We start from the raw sequence: 17,971 nt of genomic DNA, 5'->3' as shown, positions 1-17,971 counted from the left end.
AATGGGGCAAAACTGACTTAACTCATTTCTCACTTAGCAACATAAATTTGGGGCTCAAAATTGTGGTCGTAAGTTGAGGATTCTTTAGGGCTGTATTCTTTAGGGCTGAAGAAAGAGGGGGGGGGGACTTCAAAGTATTCTTCATCCAAGATGCCCGTTCTGGCTTATAAGCAATTCCCGCCTCCCTGCTAGATCCCCTCGGGCTTAACGCCACCACTACCCAGGACGGAGCCGCCCAGGCCTCGGGCTCCTGCTTATTCAGACCCGAAGACGTTCCGCTTTGGCCCAGCAGAGAAGCGGCCACGTGCCCCCTCGGCGGGTGGGTGTCTCCGCCGCGTCCCCGCCTCCTGGCTCGGCCTTGCCCGCCTTTCTCCGCCTCCCGAGCCCCTCCGTTTCCTGCTGCTGGCGGAGGCCGAGGGAGAAGGTGGCGGTGGAGGCGGTGACGGAAAGAAAAGTGCCCCGGAGCCGGAGAAGCGATCGCCTCCACCCCCGCTCGTCCCCGAAGGAAGCCGCCGCCGCCGCCGCCACCCCTTCTTCTTCCTTGCGCCCCGCTGCCTCCCTGTTCTCCGGCCCCCATTTTTGTATCCCTTCGCCCCCACCTACCCACCCACCCAAGTTTCCCTCTCCGCAGCTCCTGGACTTCCCTGCCTCCTAGCCACTCGCCCACCCAGGACAATAAGAGCGGGAGATGTCCTCCTCCGGCGGCCACCAGCAAAGCCAGAGCCGCGCCATCCCCACCAGGACGGTGCCCATCAGCGACTCCTCGCAGCTACCTCATGACTATTGCACCACGCCCGGGGGGACCCTCTTCTCCACCACGCCCGGAGGTAAGCGAGGTGGGGAGGAAAAAGAGGCCAGGGAAGGCGAGGCGCGAAGGGGCCTTGCCCTGCTCATGAGGGGAAGAGACCCGCGCCGCCGGGCAGGCTCACCGAAGCGGGAAGGAAGAAGGGGGCGTGCGCCGGCCTGGCTGGAGCTCTTGATTTCCAGGCGCCTTTAAAAGGGGTGTGGGCGCCTGGGAGGCCTTGGCGGGGAAGGGGACCCCTAAATCCTCGCCCCCCTTGTCATAAGCATCCTCGTCGAAGGGCTCGGGGGAAAAGAGTCCTCCGAGGCTGCCCTGCGGAAACGTGACGCGCCCTCGTGAGCGCTTTGCCCTCCAGCCGGAGCATTGCGGGGAAAAAGACTCTTTGCGGCGGTGAAGCCGCTGCAAGGTGGGGGTGGGTGGGGGGTGGAAGCCGCTTGTTCTACAGGCGGGCTGAGGCCAGGGAGGCCTCGGCCGCAAAGTCTCGGGTGGTGGGGGAAGAAAGCGGGCTAGATCCGGACCGCCGCCTAGGCCTCGCCTCTGGTGTGGGGCTGGCGGCGAGGTATTTGTAAACAAGGCCCCGGAGAGCCTCAAGACGCCGCGGTTGTTGCACAATAGGAAGGGAGGAGCGGGAGGGAGGGAGGGACCGTGCCCGCGGGGGAGGGAAGGCGACGGACGGCGGCTCCCTTGAGTACAGAAGGCCGCTTTCCCTTGGGTGGAGGGGGGGATGGCTGGCGTGCATGTGTTTCCCAGCCGCCCTCTCAGACTTCATATATATATAAGAGTATCTAATATATATATATATTAGATACTCTTATAGATACTCTTAATCTTACACGGGAAAAGACCCGAACACACCTAGACCTACATATATATATATAAAGGTAGGCCGAGAGTCGCCACGTGCTACTTCTCTTTTCCCTGAGGAAACGCTTTTTTGTACTTTTCCTCCAAATCGCTTTGCTGTGTGGAATAAGCCTTTCGTGGTTCGGTTGTGCTTTCCCCCAAAGCGGTTCCCAGTTGCGTTATTTGGGATTGCGATGCGGGGTGGTGAACGCACCTCAACGGGGAGCTCCCAACATTTCAGTCGCCCAAGTCGGGATGAATTCAGAATCCAGCCTGGTTATTTGTGGTCTTTTTTTTAAAAAAAAAAATATGTCTTGGTCGTGCATTGAACCAGAGCAGGAGATCAAGAGAGCAAGCAGGATCCCTCAGCTAATGATTACCTCTGTTCCCTAGACGTGGAGCGAGCTGGTTTGGGAGGCAGTAGAAGTGAAGGGAGGTGATACGTGCACGTGTGCAGCTAAATAGTAAATTTCCTTTCAAAATGGCAATGCTGTGCAGGCTCAGGGTTTTGAGCTGTTTATTGCTGTAACATAAGGCCACTCTGGGTTTGAAACTTGGCTCTGCTTTAAAAGTCCTGACTATTTTTTTTCTCCTTAGCTCTAAACACATTAATTTGTTCAGAAGCTTTAACAGCTTTGTCCAATTTTGCCTCCACTACTGAAAACGCTGGATTAACTAAGAGAGATTAATTCCAAAGGAAAAATATATGACAGTAGTATGTTGTAAGAAACATTTTATGACACTTTAAAAGGTAGAATTATTGTGACATCCAGCTTTTGTTGACTAGTCACTAGACCACTTAAGGATTGAGTTGTGATTAGACTTGTCCTCTTATCATTTGGTTCTCAGATGTCACAAGTCTCTTTTTTCCCCTTTGTCCTGCTTGTTTTTGCACGTTGCCATGATTTTCATATGTACAACTGTGTATCCTTTTATCCTGCTGAGTTTTAGTAAACTTCAAAGTATAACAGCTGAATTTTATTTTTGTGGCCATGGTTTAGATTTTAGATAGCTAACAAACTGATTTGGTCTTTGCAAACTTGATGAGCACCAAGTTCCTTCTTGGGCCTTTTGTTTGCTTTGAATTATACTTTCACATTTCACATTATTCAAAATTGCTGGTAATGGGGGGGAGGAGAAAGTAAGATATGCTATGCTGCCTTGCTGATTTGTCAATGACACCGTTCCTTCTGCTTGCCCAAAACTATTAAGGTTACATTTCAAGTTAACAGCTGTCATGCCAGATAGCAGTATAAATTTGGAAGTTTACATAATTTCTAGAATGTCATTTCTTTGCCCAGAACTTTCTTTGAATGGGAAAGGGCACAGCACTGTGAATCATGATGATATGATAAGGTGCTTTTTATTAAAAGGTACAAAGGTAATCAAGATTTGGTACAAACTAGCTCTCCAGATATGTGAGTTAAAGTTAGATTTCTGCATTAAGAATTCGAGGCTGAAATCCACACACCTACAAAGGAACTCAAGTTGGGAAAATTAGACATAACAGACTTTTTTAAAAAAATAAGTGGCTAGCATAAATATTAACAATTGATAAGGAGTAGCTGTGAAACTTGACAGTTTCTGCCAGGATATTATATTTTAACTTAGTATGGTTGTATTTATTCATTAACTGTGGTTTATTAAATACTTTACAAGATTCACATTAGGTGGTAAACATACCACAATATGGAAAACTCAATCGTTAAATTCCAGTAACTTGGTAACCCACAAACAAGCAAATTACATCATGGTTTAACATCCAGAAGGCATTTTGAAATTGATGGATTGATATTTATATTCTCTCTTCTCTGTTTTCCCTGTTGTGGAATCATTGCCACATGATACAACAAAGTTTTCCCCCCTCCATTATATGTTTTTTGTTGTGAGCAGCTGAGAATCTGGGAAGATTTGGTGCCATCCAAGTCAAATATAAACGTTCTGCAAACCCAGTGAACACTTATTGTTGCATTCTATCTTATACATGTAGTCCACGACTTATAACTGATAAATTAGTAAAGTTTGAAGTTACAGTTGATACCTCCAAACATATTTACAACACAGTTCTGAAGTTCCAATAGCGACCCCTCCTATATTTTGGGTGCTTGGCAACCAGTAATTTCCCCCTCAGGCTGCTATTGCTCCTGGGGTGCAGAACAGTGGAAACATGTCCAGAATTTAAAAATTCAGATTCCCATTGATTACAGTGAAAGAGGTCACCAAGAATTTGCAAGGCTTAAAGAATCCTAATGCTTGAATTAGATTAATTTTACTGTACCCCGCTATGCAGTTCAGGTATAATTTGAACGCAGGGCTGATACAGTCAAATTGATATTCTCTTCATAATCTTGACATTAATCCCATTTCCTTTATGAAGAAGCTGACAGACTCTTACTAATTTCAAACTTTTGCTTAGAGTGGAAGCAGGATGTCCTTGTTCATAAGTAGAAGGTTGTTAACGGTCATTCGAAGTTGCATAGCTGAAATTCCATTACTTTAGTTTTAGTTATTGCATTTTTGCCAGGCATCTGAATCTGATATTTCTCTATATAAATAAATACAGTAATTCAGTGTAAGCTAGAATGCATTGAAATCTTTGGTTATCCAAAGGTATGAAAACTGTCTTTTTTAGCTGAATTAGGATATAACCTAGCATTGCAACATTAAACATAAATACGGCAAAAGAAGAAATGCAGATATTTAAATAAGTAATTGCAAAGAAAACTATCAAGCTGCACTTTATAAGTATCATTATTTTATGGTTCTGTTCATTTAATGATTCTAAATTTCCAAAAAGTTACCGGTGTAATTTATAATTTTTAAAGCTACCACTGTAAAAGATTGGTTGATTGGTTGATTTTTCAAGGCAACGTATCTAATTCTGGCTTATCCCATCTTTACAGAATCTTAAGTATTTCCTATAATGAAAAAGCATCAAATTCTTTGCCTCAAGAAGCACCCTGGATTATTCTGGACCATTCATTTAGTTTTCAGCCCAGCCTATGTCATAGAGTTGTAAGGAAAAGTATGAGGAAATGCTATGATTGCCACCATAGACTCCTGTATGAAATATGGGGTGTAAGTTAAAGAAAATAATTTTGAAAACATGGAAGGGTATTTACATGTACATGTGTAACAGAGAAGAACTGTGTTGCAACCAAAGAAATGTTAATAGCCTATTTCAGATTCTAGATCAAAATATTAAGGAAGAGTATTGAAGGTGGCTATATCTACATAAAGAAGGGTTTTGGAAGAACATCAACTTATTGGTTGAGGAGAACTAACAGCCAAAAGAAACTTCAGAAGGCAAAATACAGACGTTTGGATTTCTTCCTCACTTTTACAAAAGTGCTTTTGTTAGACACATTCCTTTCTCGCTCTAATTTTGTGATGTTTCGTTTGAAAGCACCGAGTGTGCCTCGCTACTTGCCATGGATGCTGGAACCCAGCCCAGGTCAGCAAAACAAAAATTACACCAGTACCTAGAGAAAAAGTAATGAACATCTGAGCACCGTCACTTTTGCTCTGCAAAGCAATATTTCAACAGGCTTTGATGAGTTCCATTGGCTGAATATGTTTTCATGGCCAAAAGTTAAAACTTTCTCCTTGAGAGATATCCCCACTGACTTAAGATACATTAAAAAAACCCACCTGAGATTAACTAGAATGTTCCCGAATCTCCCAGCTAAGTGTTGGAAGTGCGACCATAGCCAGGGAACGTATTTTCACATGTGGTGGAAATGTTCTCAAGCGTGAAAGTACTGGCTTAAAATTCGATCATGGATAGAAGAGCTAACAAAACAAAAGATTAAATTTAAACCAGAGATTTTTCTGCGAGGAATGTTAGAACAACATGGGATAAGAAGCACCAACATCAAATATTACACATTATAACAGCAGCAAGAATAGCTTTTGCCCAAAACTGGAAATCGACTGGTTCCCACAGATCTGGCGGTAATTAATAAAATTCGTCAATGTGCAGAAATGATTAGATTAACTATGGTATTAAAAAATAAGGTTTTTTTTTACAATATGGAATATAGTATAATTGGCTAAAAAAAGGAAGTAAAAATGTTTAGTGAAAATGATCAAAGAAATTCCAAAGAAGAACAAGACACATGGTATATGTGTATGTAAATATGTATATATGTAAAGTAATGTAAATAAATAAATAAATATGATAATTTAATAGCAACACAATAAGGATTCAACGAATGATAGATATATTTGAAGTAAATGAACGGAATTGTCAGTGAAGGATATGTGCACTGCTATGAAAATGCTGTAAAATGTGATAACTTGTTTCTCTTTTTAAAAAAATTTTTTTTTGAAATTCTGAATAAATATTATTAAAAAGAAAAAAAACCCACCTGGATTACATAAATAGGTTTTCCATGGACTTTTTGAATTCTGCATTAAGGCAAATGTAATTGCATGAGTTAATGTTTTGAATCCAGACATTATGAGGGCACTGATAACTGTTGGTCTTCAATTCACAATGAGTGGAAATAATAATTGCTTTTTTGTTATTGTGTCTTCATAATAACACTGGAAAAGAGAAGTCAGCAGTCAGAGATTTCTTAGTAGAAGCTGTTGTTTTGGCTAAAAGTACATGTGAAAATTAAGGGCCCAGAATTTAGTGTTTGGGCCCAGAAGTAAGTAGGCATATGCCAATTACAGAGGTATTGGTGAGAAGTAGATTAAAGTATCATGATTTTTCCTTTATAAAGGAAAAATAAAGATTTGTCCAGAATTCAAAATCTGGTATTTGTTTTTATGATCAAACTTAAGAGGTTTTTTTTTAATACAGCAAGGATTTTCATGGCAAGTGACCTAAATTGGACAGAATTATATTATATTAACCCCTAGGCAGCATTTGTTTGGAATGTTAAATTGATATATTTGATCAGAGAAAAGGCTGTCTTGCTTTACAAACTACAGATTTGCTTGCTTTTCACCAGCCATTTGTTCAAATTTCTTCCAGAATTGCTATTTACCCTGAGTCACTAATGCTAAGAATTTATATTGGTGGAATTGGACTGTTCCACTTGAACTGTAATATCTGATGTTCAGGTTGTGAGTACAATTAATGTTGCATTGGCATCCACAGAGAGAGACAGCTCATGGGGGAAACGAAGGCATGCGTGTGACGATGTCATCAGGCAAATGCATTTTGCTTATTTGCCTCAGATGTCACGGTGCAAGTATGCAAGGGTGGAGTTTACGTGAAGAGCTGCTCTGAGGAGCTGCTTGTACTGTGACTCTGAGGTCACCATTGATTGCTGCAGATACCACTGTGCTTATGAACAAAAGGGCACTTCATGCAAGAGAGAGAAAGATTGTTTTGAGTGATTTCCAAAAATAACACTCCAAACTGAGTAATCAAACCCAAAGCAATACAATATAAATCTAATATAACTAAATAACTATATGCTCACCTAGTAAGTAAACTAGTAAGTAAAAAAGGGTGAGTGACAGCAGCCCAGTATATTCTTTGGATATTTATCTAGTTGTCCACAAAAAAAAGACAAAAAGTTTGCTGAGGGGATAAGAAAGCCAAGGTGAAGGCATGGAACAAATCGACCATTTTGCTTTGGGGAACATGGGACCTTCAGAACCCCCTCAAGTCAGTTTCCTAATACTTTTCTTAGTAACTAGCCACATAAAAATACAAATGTAAAGAGAAACTAAGTGAACTAATATAAAATTGAGAGCTACAGATGAGAGATCCAAACCTAGGGATTGTGCCTTTGAACAGAAAAGCGCACGTGTTCTATAGCTAGTCTTGACTCAGAAATTCTCATCATATTCGATGTGCTGTTAAAAAGCGTCAGGCTATTAAATTCTATCAGTACCACAAACTCACTTAAAGCCTATTCTATTTCAATCCTGAGGAGTGGCCTTATCAAATGTTTTGTATCAATAGATTAATAGTTGCAAGATCCTGCAATGAAGCATTGCAAAGTGGAATGCTACTCAAGCATGTTTACTACTATGTCAACAAAAAAATCTGGCTGATTATGCCTGGGCCTAGAAAGCTAAATGGAATTGTGCTTGGGTAGAAGACCTCAAGGAAATTCCAGGGCTACAGACAAAACTGGGAAATTTAGAGGCAGTTTCAAAATACACTACTTTCCAAGAAAGATATAGGTATGTCAAATATGTCACTGAGGTGAAAAGGAATTGAACTGTTCCGACCCAAGCCTCATTCAAATCGAAGAAACACAAAATATATATAAAAGCAAACCTTTTTAATGCGTCTCTGGGAATTCTGTTCATTCACAGCAAAGAGTCATTAAAACTAATTGTCCCAGGTAAGAGCAAGCCCTTTCAAGGTTGTGATAGGCTGCTAAGAACACAAGATTAATTGCAGGGAAATATCCAAAACCAAAAGTCTCTGAAAACAAACCAAAATAGGATAGAATTCCACAAGAACTTGGAGTTGAAAGAACTTCTTTGCTTCCTGCAAAGAACCCAACCTCTGAGGGCTGCCTTTTATCCCTTATGGGAGGGTTCATCACCTTCCAGCCTTACTCCCGAGTCACCCAGCTGCAGCTGCTCTTTCCTGCGAGCAGCCCTACGCGCACTGGGCACAGGCTCCTTGGGGTCCTCTGCGTCACTGCTGCCAGACTCCAAAAGCTCCGAAGGCAGCACCCCACTCTCCGATAGTCCTGGCCCCATCCCTGCATCACACGCAGGCCCTCATCCAAGTCCTCGCTCTCAGAGACCTCAGCTGTCTGCACCTGCTGCTGGCAAACCACAACACTAACTCAGTGTTCCATAATTATCCAGAAAGATCCCAGGTGAAGATGAACTAGAATTCACATGTTCTATTACCAGTCCAGTACCTTAACCTCTACATCAGGGTCCCAACGCCGGTCCGCGGACCGTACCGTCCGCGGAACAAGTCTTACCGCGGCCGCTGGTTGCTGGCGCCGCCATCTTTTTTGATAAAAAGTGCTTCTGGTGAGCTTTTCCGGGTAGAAAGCTCACTGGAAGCACTTTTTCATCAAAAAGATGGTGCCAGCGCTCCGGTGAGCGTTCCGGGTAGAAAGCCATTTCTACCCGCAAAAGCTCACCGAGCGCTAAGCGCTGCTCATCTTTTGACGAAAAAGTACTTCCGTGAGGTCACCGGAAGCACTTTTTCATCAAAAAGATGGCGGCGCCCGTTGATGCTGGTACCGGGCACGGTGCCCAGCTGATGCCGTACCGGGCGCGGCATAAAAAGGTTGGGGATCACTGCTCTACATCACAGTGGGCTCACATTTGTAGAATTGTGGTTTTATTCCCTCTTGTAGCAGCACTTTGGGGTAGAATTGGAATGTGAATGAAAAAGGCTTGAGTATGTTATCCAAGAGTCTTCAAACTTGGCAAGTTTAAGTCTTGTGGACTTCAACTCCCAGAATTCTTGAGCTATCATGACTGGCGGAGGAATCCTGGGAGTTGAAGTCCACAAGTCTTAAAGCTGTCAAGTTTGAAGTCGTATAAGTATAGAATTACATATTTTACATCCTTTAACTTCTGCAGCTGAAGGAGATGTACATAATTCTTCTGCCTCCTGTTTTTTTTCTCTTTAAAATAACCATGGGGGCTCAGGTGATGGCTTCTAAGATAGATACCTCTGTGGCTCCACTTTTAAGCTGAAGTATCAATGTTTTCTCCATTTTAGAGTTTGATATGAAGTTTATTCTTTCAAACGGGACTGAAAAAAATGGCATTTTACTCTTTTTCTAGACTGCATTATTTAACACTGACCATTCCACATTTTTATTCCTTGAAAAAAGGGGAACAAACACAAACGGACCTTCCTTCTTTCAGCAGTGGTCTTAGTGGGGAGTTGTTGACAAGGCTGTTTACAAGCTTGGGAGGTTCGATTCCTGCGTTATTTATGCGTCCTAGGAATGCACAGATGGTGCTGAATAGATGTCACACTCAGTTGACATAGGGGTATGATGGAACACAAGGGAAAAATCTGTTTCATAGCTATCCTTGGCCCACAAAGGGCATTTAGGTTACGGTAAAATCCACTACATTTGGTTACTTGTAGCACTGATGTTACATAAGTTCCCTTGATACCTATGTAAAGAAAATGGAGGCCGAAATGTGCACTTGCAAAAAAATTGGCAAACAGAATTGAGCAATGTGATGAAAAAGGGAAGTGGAAGCTCTCAGATATGCAGTAGGATCCATTGTGGATCAGCCTATCCCATGTCTGCTTTATTTTATTTGTACTGTAAAGTTTTTCTTTTCTTACAAGTTTCTTTTGAGAAATCAATTCCACATAAACTTTCTCCTTTTTTCCGTTCACACTTTTTCCCTTCGTCAATTAGATTGATTAAATTAAGTTTAACTTTGATTAAAGCTAGGTAGTGTTGCTATTGTCTTATTTAAAAAATTGGTGATGCTGTTCAGATGAGTTTTTAGTGTGGAAGGAAATGAGATTGTGATTTATTTTCAACGTGAAGCAAAAAGGAATAGTGCATTTAAACCCTTTGATAATAGATAATAGTATAGACCAATCAGTGCCAATCATTTTGGAGAAATTGATTCCACATAGATTCAAAAGATTAAATTAAGTCGGTAAAGATGCAGGAGGCGGCTTATTTTCTGCTTGAACGCCAACTCTCAGAAAGGGGGTACACAGTTTACTAACATCTAGATATTTTCAATTACAGTTCCTGTAATTGCTTACCATTCTGTCTAAAACATCTGGTGGGCACCATTGTACTGACACTGGATGAAAACATGCCCTGCTGGGTGAGATTAAAGGTTTGACTAAACCCACACCCACAGATGTATGTTAGATGCCATCTGGAAGCTTGCAAAGAGATTATGAAAGAGGAGCCTTCCCAGAGGCATGCTTCCATCTGTGAAAGGAAATCACTCCTTGCTGTAAAACCATGTGACACTCTTCAGCGAAGTATACAACAGTTCATTTAATGGCTGTTCCAAGTTACAATAGCACTGAAAAAAGTGAATTAACGACCATTTTTCACCCTTGTGAGCATTACAAGCATTCCCATGGTCATGTGGTCAAAATTCAAATGCTTGGTAATCAACTCATTTATGACAGTTGCAGTGTCCCGGGGTCATGTGATCGATCACCTGTGGCGGCCTTTTGATAAGAAAGCCAATGGGGAGGTCACACCCACTTAACTGTGTTACTAACTTAACAGATGCAGTGATTCACTTAACAACTGTAGCAAGAAAGGTCATAAATGGGGCAAACTCTAAATCAGGGATTACCAGTAATATTAAAGTCCCTGTTATCTCCAGTGGGGGGAGGGTGTCTCAGACTCAACTGCTCCCCCATCATTTTCTGCATCCTTCAGCAGTAATTTGTAGGCAAGGCAGCCGTGGCACTGAATGTTTCATAGATCGGTCGGGGAGAGCCAACCAAGGAATTTGGAGAGTGGGGCAATGGAGAGGGGGACTTTGCTAGCAAAGGAAGGCCCCAACAGAAGACAAGGCAAGCATTAAGAAGACCCAAGAAAGGAACAATTATCCCACTTAGCAAGGAAAGCGGATTCAAATAAAAATGGGATTTGAACAGCTCTGGGATGGTTTCCTAGGATGTATCACTTTAAACATATCTTCAAGAAATGTTGGCTATCAAGCCAGTCATTAAACCAAGTACTGACATTCTGGTCAGTGAATAATGCTGCCAGCTAAGAGGCCAATATGAAATGGCTCCATGTTATACCTCTGTTTTCCAAGTAGGGCATGAGTGGTGAAGGTTTTCTGTTGAATAGCAAACCACGATTCATTTTCTTCGTTTTTTGACTCATTCGAGATTTCTGTACCAATGTATGAAAAGGCTTCAGTGTTTGGGCTTGTGGGTGAATTAGCAAAGCCTCATGTATTAACTATCAATGGTTCAGATTTGACTCTTGATCAATAGCTGGCATTGCCAGCTTTGGAATAAACAGAAAAGACCGATTTCATTTTCTTGGAAGATACTTTATTTTGTTTTAAGGGTAATGTAGCCTTCCCTAACCTGTTGAAGTACAACCAAACATGGGAGACAACTGCTTGGAGAAGATTAGGATATAGGGTGCGGGGTTGAGAAGTCAAGAGTCATCCTTGTTGCAAAACTTCACTTAAGTTTTAGGTTTTATACTAAACATACTTTAATTAGTGCCATTGAATCCAACTTCTAGACAACTAAAATGGTTTGCCTTCTTCCTAGGGTTGAGAGAGCACGAGAGGCCCAAAGTCATCCAGCTAGCTTCCGTGCCAATGGCAGGACTAAAACTTGACTTGCATTCTACTAGTCTGGCACATTAATTACTAGACCAAAACTGGCTCTTTTGCTTTCTTACTTTGGATATAAACTAAAGTGCATTCTGTGGAATGTAGAACTTGTTTAGAGCTACAACCTTTCTTTATAGATAAAGGGTTTGAGCAAAACAATTAACACCTGTGCCTGAAAAAAACAACACTTAAATAAAAATTTAATTTAAAAAATAGTTAATCAGAAACAGTGCTGCCGAACTTCTGATTTTAATAGAAGAACGTATATATAGCTCAGGGTTGAACTAAGGAGTCCTTGGTGTTTGGGACACTGATTATATTATCTAGTTGGATAATATAATATCTGCAAGCAAACAACCACGCTTGGAGAGCACCAAGGTCTCCATAAACTCCCCCGCTTTTTTTTCAGCATAGTGGATCTGATATGCCAGTTACTTTTGTTCCTTTTCCACCTTTCTAGGTACCAGAATCATCTACGACCGCAAGTTTCTGTTAGATCGGCGCAATTCTCCCATGGCTCAAACCCCTCCTTGCCACCTTCCCAATATCCCTGGAGTTACCAGTCCTGGTTCTGTGACAGAAGATTCCAAAGTGGAAGTAAACAACCTGAACAATCATGATGGGAAGCCTATAATTGGTAAGAACCTTTGCATTATAGCAGAAGCAAAGTGCAGCGTCAGCATCCATGCCAAATAACTTCTTGCAATTGACGGTCTCGATCCATCTCTCTGCCACAGGTAGTCCTTGATTCACAACCATTTGTTTACCACAGCACTGAAAAAAGTGACTTATTACCAATCTTCCCACTTACATCCATCGCAGGAGCCCCGTAGTCACATGTTCAGAATTGGGTGCTTGGTAAAAACTTTTTTTAAAAAAAGAATTGGGTGCTTGGCTACCAGCATGTGTTTACGACTGTTGCAAAATGTCCCAGGGTTATGTGATCATCATTTGTTCCTTTTCCAGTTGAGTTTCAACAAGCAGAGTCAGTGGGGAAAACTGCATTCGCTTAGTGACCGTGTGATTCACTTAACAATTGCAGTTATTCTCTTCACAATTGTGGCAAAAAGGTTGTGAAATAGGGTTGCAACTCACTTCACCTCCTTGGAGAGGGAATTCTGGTCGCAAGTGTGGCTGTAATGTAATGTCAGTTGACCACTTACCACTTATCCCGAAGAACAAAGAGATTTTACTGGGGGGAAAAACATACTGATATCCTTGTTCTTTAGAGCCAGAATGGGAAGTGATACAGAGCTATTCTATTTCCTGCCCTGTGATGTTGTTCAAATATGAGTTTTACCTTGGGATCAAGTAATTTATTTCCTGTCTGCAGATTTTTTTTTTTTCTCTCTCTCTCTCTAATGTGTTTAGAGAGCTTTTGCTTGTAGAGAACAGTGAACTGTTGCAACAATTGTATGGAGTAGGAACTGAATGGTGAATTATTGCCCTTTTGCCTTCTATGTCATAGCAAGTCAATAGCTATGAATTATTGAAAGATGTTTACCTTTTCAAAATGGTATAAAGTAGTTCAAGTGGAGGTAAAGTGCACAATTTTTGCTATATCATTTGTGAGATGGACTTGAGGAAGTAGCTGAAACTTTACTATAGGCTATAAGAATTGAGGGGTCCTGGGTGCTCTCTGAGCTTGGTTTTATTCTTGCAGGTGTTTCATTACCCAAACTAGGTAACATCATCTACCACCGATGGTGTTACCAATTTGGGTTATGAAACGAGAAAACAAGCAAGGACTCTTCTTTTCAACATTGAGCTACAAATATTCTCCTTTATTGGTAAATAGGAATTGGAACAAAAAAATTAGATAAGTGAGGCTAATAACAATCTACACATTTTTTTTTCTTTTATCTAGCTAGTCTCCAAAAGAACCATCTTGTTGTATTTCAAGTTCAAAGTTTATTTCAGTCAAAGACTAGTGTATAACAAAGCAACAACAAACTGTTTAGAAGTAAAGGAGGGAAGGCCAGATGTAAAACACAAGCTAAAACTTGAATTTACACTAAAAAAATGTTGGAGGAAAGAAATGTCTCAAACATTCCATGCATGAACTTTACCATGATCAGGTCAAGTTCATACGGCGTTGGGTTTTGGCTCCACGCCCAAAGTGGAATGTCTTGTGGATATATTGGCCCATATACAGAATGAAATGGGGCAGTTTTATTTTGGATATGCACCCAAAATTAGTGATTCTATAATGCAGCAGAAGATGATCTTGAAAAAATCAAAGTTAGTGTGTTTTCTTGGCAATATAGTGTGTCTAAGAAGCTAATGGAATGAGGAAAGCTAGGAAAGGGAACGCTGGCTCTTTGCACAGTTGTCATGTCAGGAATCATTATTTCATTGTATTATTATTATTTTTTTATCGAGTAAATGTATTGACTGCCTATTTTACCATCGGGTAAATACATGCTATGAAGAGATCCCACTTCAACATCATCAGCTGAAGCGAAGGAATTAGAAAGATCAGTGGATAGGAGAGTTGGCAGAGCATGAAACCATTGCAGGAAAAAACGGGCATGCAGATCACATAGAGAAGGAATGGAGAGAGGGAAAGTTATGCACCAGGATGCATAAATCTCATTAAATCACTCACCGATGCTTTTTTTTTTTTTTAATCAGAAGCTGGAACAACCAAAAAGTTTTGAGTTTTGTTTCTCCTTAACCATTGTGGATTGAAAGCATTTCAGCAGAACTTCTAAAATGTGCTGGATTTTGTTTGTTTCTTTCTCCCCCCCCCCTTTTTTTTTTTTTCCTTTTCTTTTCTTTTGCTTTAAATCAGAGGTATCAAACAAGGCCCATGGGCCGGATCTGGCCTGCGATGTGATCAGATCCAGCCCACAGGACCATCCTGGAAAATGTAAGGGGCCGGCCCGCATGGCTTCGGCCCAGTGTAGCCAATGCGAAGAGGAAACATCGGGCCAGTGTGGCTTCGGCCCGGTCTACCCAATGCAAAGAGGAAACTTGCCAGCAGTTTGGGGAGTGGTGTAAAGCTGGCCACACCTGCCCAGTCAGCCACGGCGGGATGCCCCCCCCCCCAAGGTCAAACACAGCCCTGATGCAGCCCTCAATGAAATTGAATTTGACACCTCTGTTTTAGATCAAAACACATTGTCCATTTTGCTTACATCCTCATGCAGCAGAAGGAAGCAAAGGTACTGATTGCAAGAGTCAACTCCTCTTATAAAGGAGCATTTAAATTAAACAGATCAAGCATAAGCAAAATACATCCTCGAGTACTTAAGCATTGGTATATCTCACCAAACATGCTGGGCAGATTCTTTCTTTGGTATTTTTTAAGCCAATGATTGTGATAACCTTTTAGCTAGGTTAAAATGGCATATCCCACCTGCATTTTCTATGGTTTTGCCTGTTCTGCTATCTTGGCCACCTATATGTGTCCGTGAGATCTGGCTCCAATGCCATTGAAAGTAAGAATTCACTGTCCTCTTAGGAGACTTAAAAAACAAGGTTTCTCCCCCTAACAATTTTTCTGTTGATTTGCATGTGTTCTTGTCTTTCAATCAGGTGACGATGCTCAGTTTGAGATGGACATCTGATTTTCCCTGAGGGTAACCATGGAGAGACAGCAATCCCTGATCACCTGTGTACATCTGATTTTGACCATCAGGTTCAATAACTCGAAGGATGAAAAAAAGAAGAAGCTGCTGCTGCTGCTGTTTCCACAGAATTTTCACTTCAGTCTTTGAAGTGCCAAAGGATAAGAGGACTCTCCTTGATTTCCATTAATCATACCATGCTTCCTACCCATCCCCCATTCCTCTGCTTGCCTTACTCACTCCCTATGACTGACTTGGAGCCCATGATAAATTTATACGGCTAAGGAGTGTCCCTTGGCTTCTCGCACTTTAGAGACAACTGTTCAAAACATGCACATGCGAGAAATTAACTTCTATCAACAATTGGATATTTATTGCAAAACACACAAGGGGCATGGAAAGGGTGGATATATATTTGAAGTGACATGACACTGCCATTGTTCTCCTTTCCCTTAACTGCTGTTAAATTGATGTCAATTTATTAACTGGTTTCTATGTTATATCTCTTTTGATGTGCAGAATGCACTCTTTGATATTTCTAAACCCTGTTGCTCAACTTGTCTTTTTTAGTTAGTATAACTTTTCATGTGGGCGCTGCCGTGAGATTTTCCTAAAAGAGTATTATTGAAGTTCTTTTCTGCTTCCCCTGAAAATTTCTTTTAAAAAAAATAGATAAATAATTTAGAATCATCACTTCATCATGCATTCATTTCACTTCGCATTTCGTCCCAATATCATCCCCACCCCCAAAAAAAAGGTTTCTTTCCAATTTCCTCCTTTAAACCCACCAGTGTTAAAAGTGAACCACATCTTTTCTTAATATAATTGGGGTGTATCACACTTGATGGGCTTCTATACCAGCGTTTCTCAAACTCAGCGATTTTAAGCTGCATAGACTTCAGCTTCCAGAAATCTGGCAGTTGGTCAACACAGCTTAAAGTTGTGAAGTTTGAGAGACACTGTTCTCTACTATTCGTCTTCAGTCTTTAATTTTTGCTGCTCAGTAACATCTGGTGGGTTCTTGGCAAGTGCATCTTTGTGCCAAAATAATTAAATAAAGTAATCTGGTTATACTTAATTAGGAGAAACCCAACAAAACAAAAATGGAATTTGTGAAAAAGTCTTGTGTGGACCAGGGAACCTTAAGGATCAATTAATTATGAGGATGTTAAGTGCTGATTTCATGATGTGTGACTTCAAATGAATTTGAACGGGTGAATGATCAGAAAGATTTCACTGCAAGACCTATTTGTTTCTTGGTTACTATCTTCCGTTCCTCGAATTCATACATTATTAAATCAGTCACATTGGAGCCTATTATAGATCCAGTGTCACTATGGAGGAAGAGTGGCTGATGATCTCACTTTATTCTGTTTATTTGGATCTATTGGCCATTTTCCACCTGCTGGTGACCCAACTCCCAAGTTGATTAATTCTGGCATGAGTGAACTTGTGCTGTTTGCCTGGAATTGTTGTTGAGAGCAAGTAAGGATCACTCTTTGTAGAAATTCATCCTTGTGAGAAAAAAAACAACAACAGTCACTGTGAGAGAGAAAATTGGCGGATCAGTTTAATCCAGCCAATGGATGAATCCATGCAATGACTACGTGGCCCCCTGATTACTTTGCACCATGAGAACGCTGCAATATTAGATTGTTTTATTGTCTAGGCCAGGGATCTCCAAACTTGGTCACTTTTAAGACTTCGTCTCCCAGAATTCCTCAGCCAAAATGGAATTCTTGAGTTGAAGTTCACAAATCTTAAAAGTTGCCATGTTTGGAAACCCCTGGCCTAGCCTAATGCAGTAAATAAAACATCTTTGCTTCATTTAAAGGTATGTCACCAATAGATGGGAAGCAGATTTTTCCCCCAAAAAAGTTAATTATTTAAGGATGCAGACTTGAAACAAAAAGTACAGCGATGACAGCGGAAAAGATGTATTTCCTTCTCTCAGAAGAGGGAATAATGCTTAAGACCATGCTTGCTGTGACCTCGCTAGATTTTTTTTTAAAGATAGCAGACACACACACACACACACACACACCCCTGAAGTTTCTGGATGTTTGTCCCATCTTCAGTGATGCTTTCCTCTGTTGTAACTTTATTTTGAAAACGAAGCCTCTAAGGCAGGGGTGTCCAACCTTGGCAACTTTAAGACTTGTGGACTTCAACTCCCAGAATTCCTCAGCCAGCAAAGCTGGCTGAGGAATTCTGGGAGTTGAAGTCCACAAGTCTTAAAGTTGCCAAGGTTGGACACCCCTGCTCTAAGGCAAGGATAAGCTACCATGACCCACCCAGATGTCATTAGACCGCAACTCCCATTATCTCTGCCTATTGGTCTTGTTATCTGAAGCTGATGGGGGTTGGAGATTTCTACTGTTCTAAAATTCTTGCTTCTCTAAAATATTTGCCTCTGGTTCCTTTAGGAAGTCTTCCAAGAGTGATTCATGTGCTACCTCAAAAACAGAATGACTGAATTGTGCTAGCTTCCCTAGTGGGG

At 41.2% G+C, this 17,971-nt stretch overlaps 1 protein-coding gene across 1 annotated transcript; it reads left to right on the top strand.

Moving 5' to 3' along the window:
• Positions 1–398: 398 nt before the first annotated feature.
• On the top strand, positions 399–16,816 carry EIF4EBP2 (eukaryotic translation initiation factor 4E binding protein 2). Its single transcript, XM_026681230.2, has 3 exons — positions 399–827; positions 12,360–12,536; positions 15,440–16,816. Exons 1-3 carry the CDS (start codon positions 689–691, stop codon positions 15,469–15,471), a joined length of 348 nt encoding a protein of 115 aa, XP_026537015.1. The 5' UTR covers positions 399–688; the 3' UTR covers positions 15,472–16,816.
• The last annotated feature ends 1,155 nt before the right edge of the window (positions 16,817–17,971 follow it).

The sequence above is a fragment of the Notechis scutatus genome, chromosome 4 (assembly GCF_049901735.1).
Source record: "Notechis scutatus isolate UNSWTSFEM ecotype Mainland chromosome 4, rNotScu1.2, whole genome shotgun sequence".
Classification (NCBI taxonomy): Eukaryota; Metazoa; Chordata; class Lepidosauria; order Squamata; family Elapidae; genus Notechis; species Notechis scutatus.
Note: the sequence above shows the minus strand (reverse complement) of the source record. Positions and strands in the feature narration are given on the sequence as shown.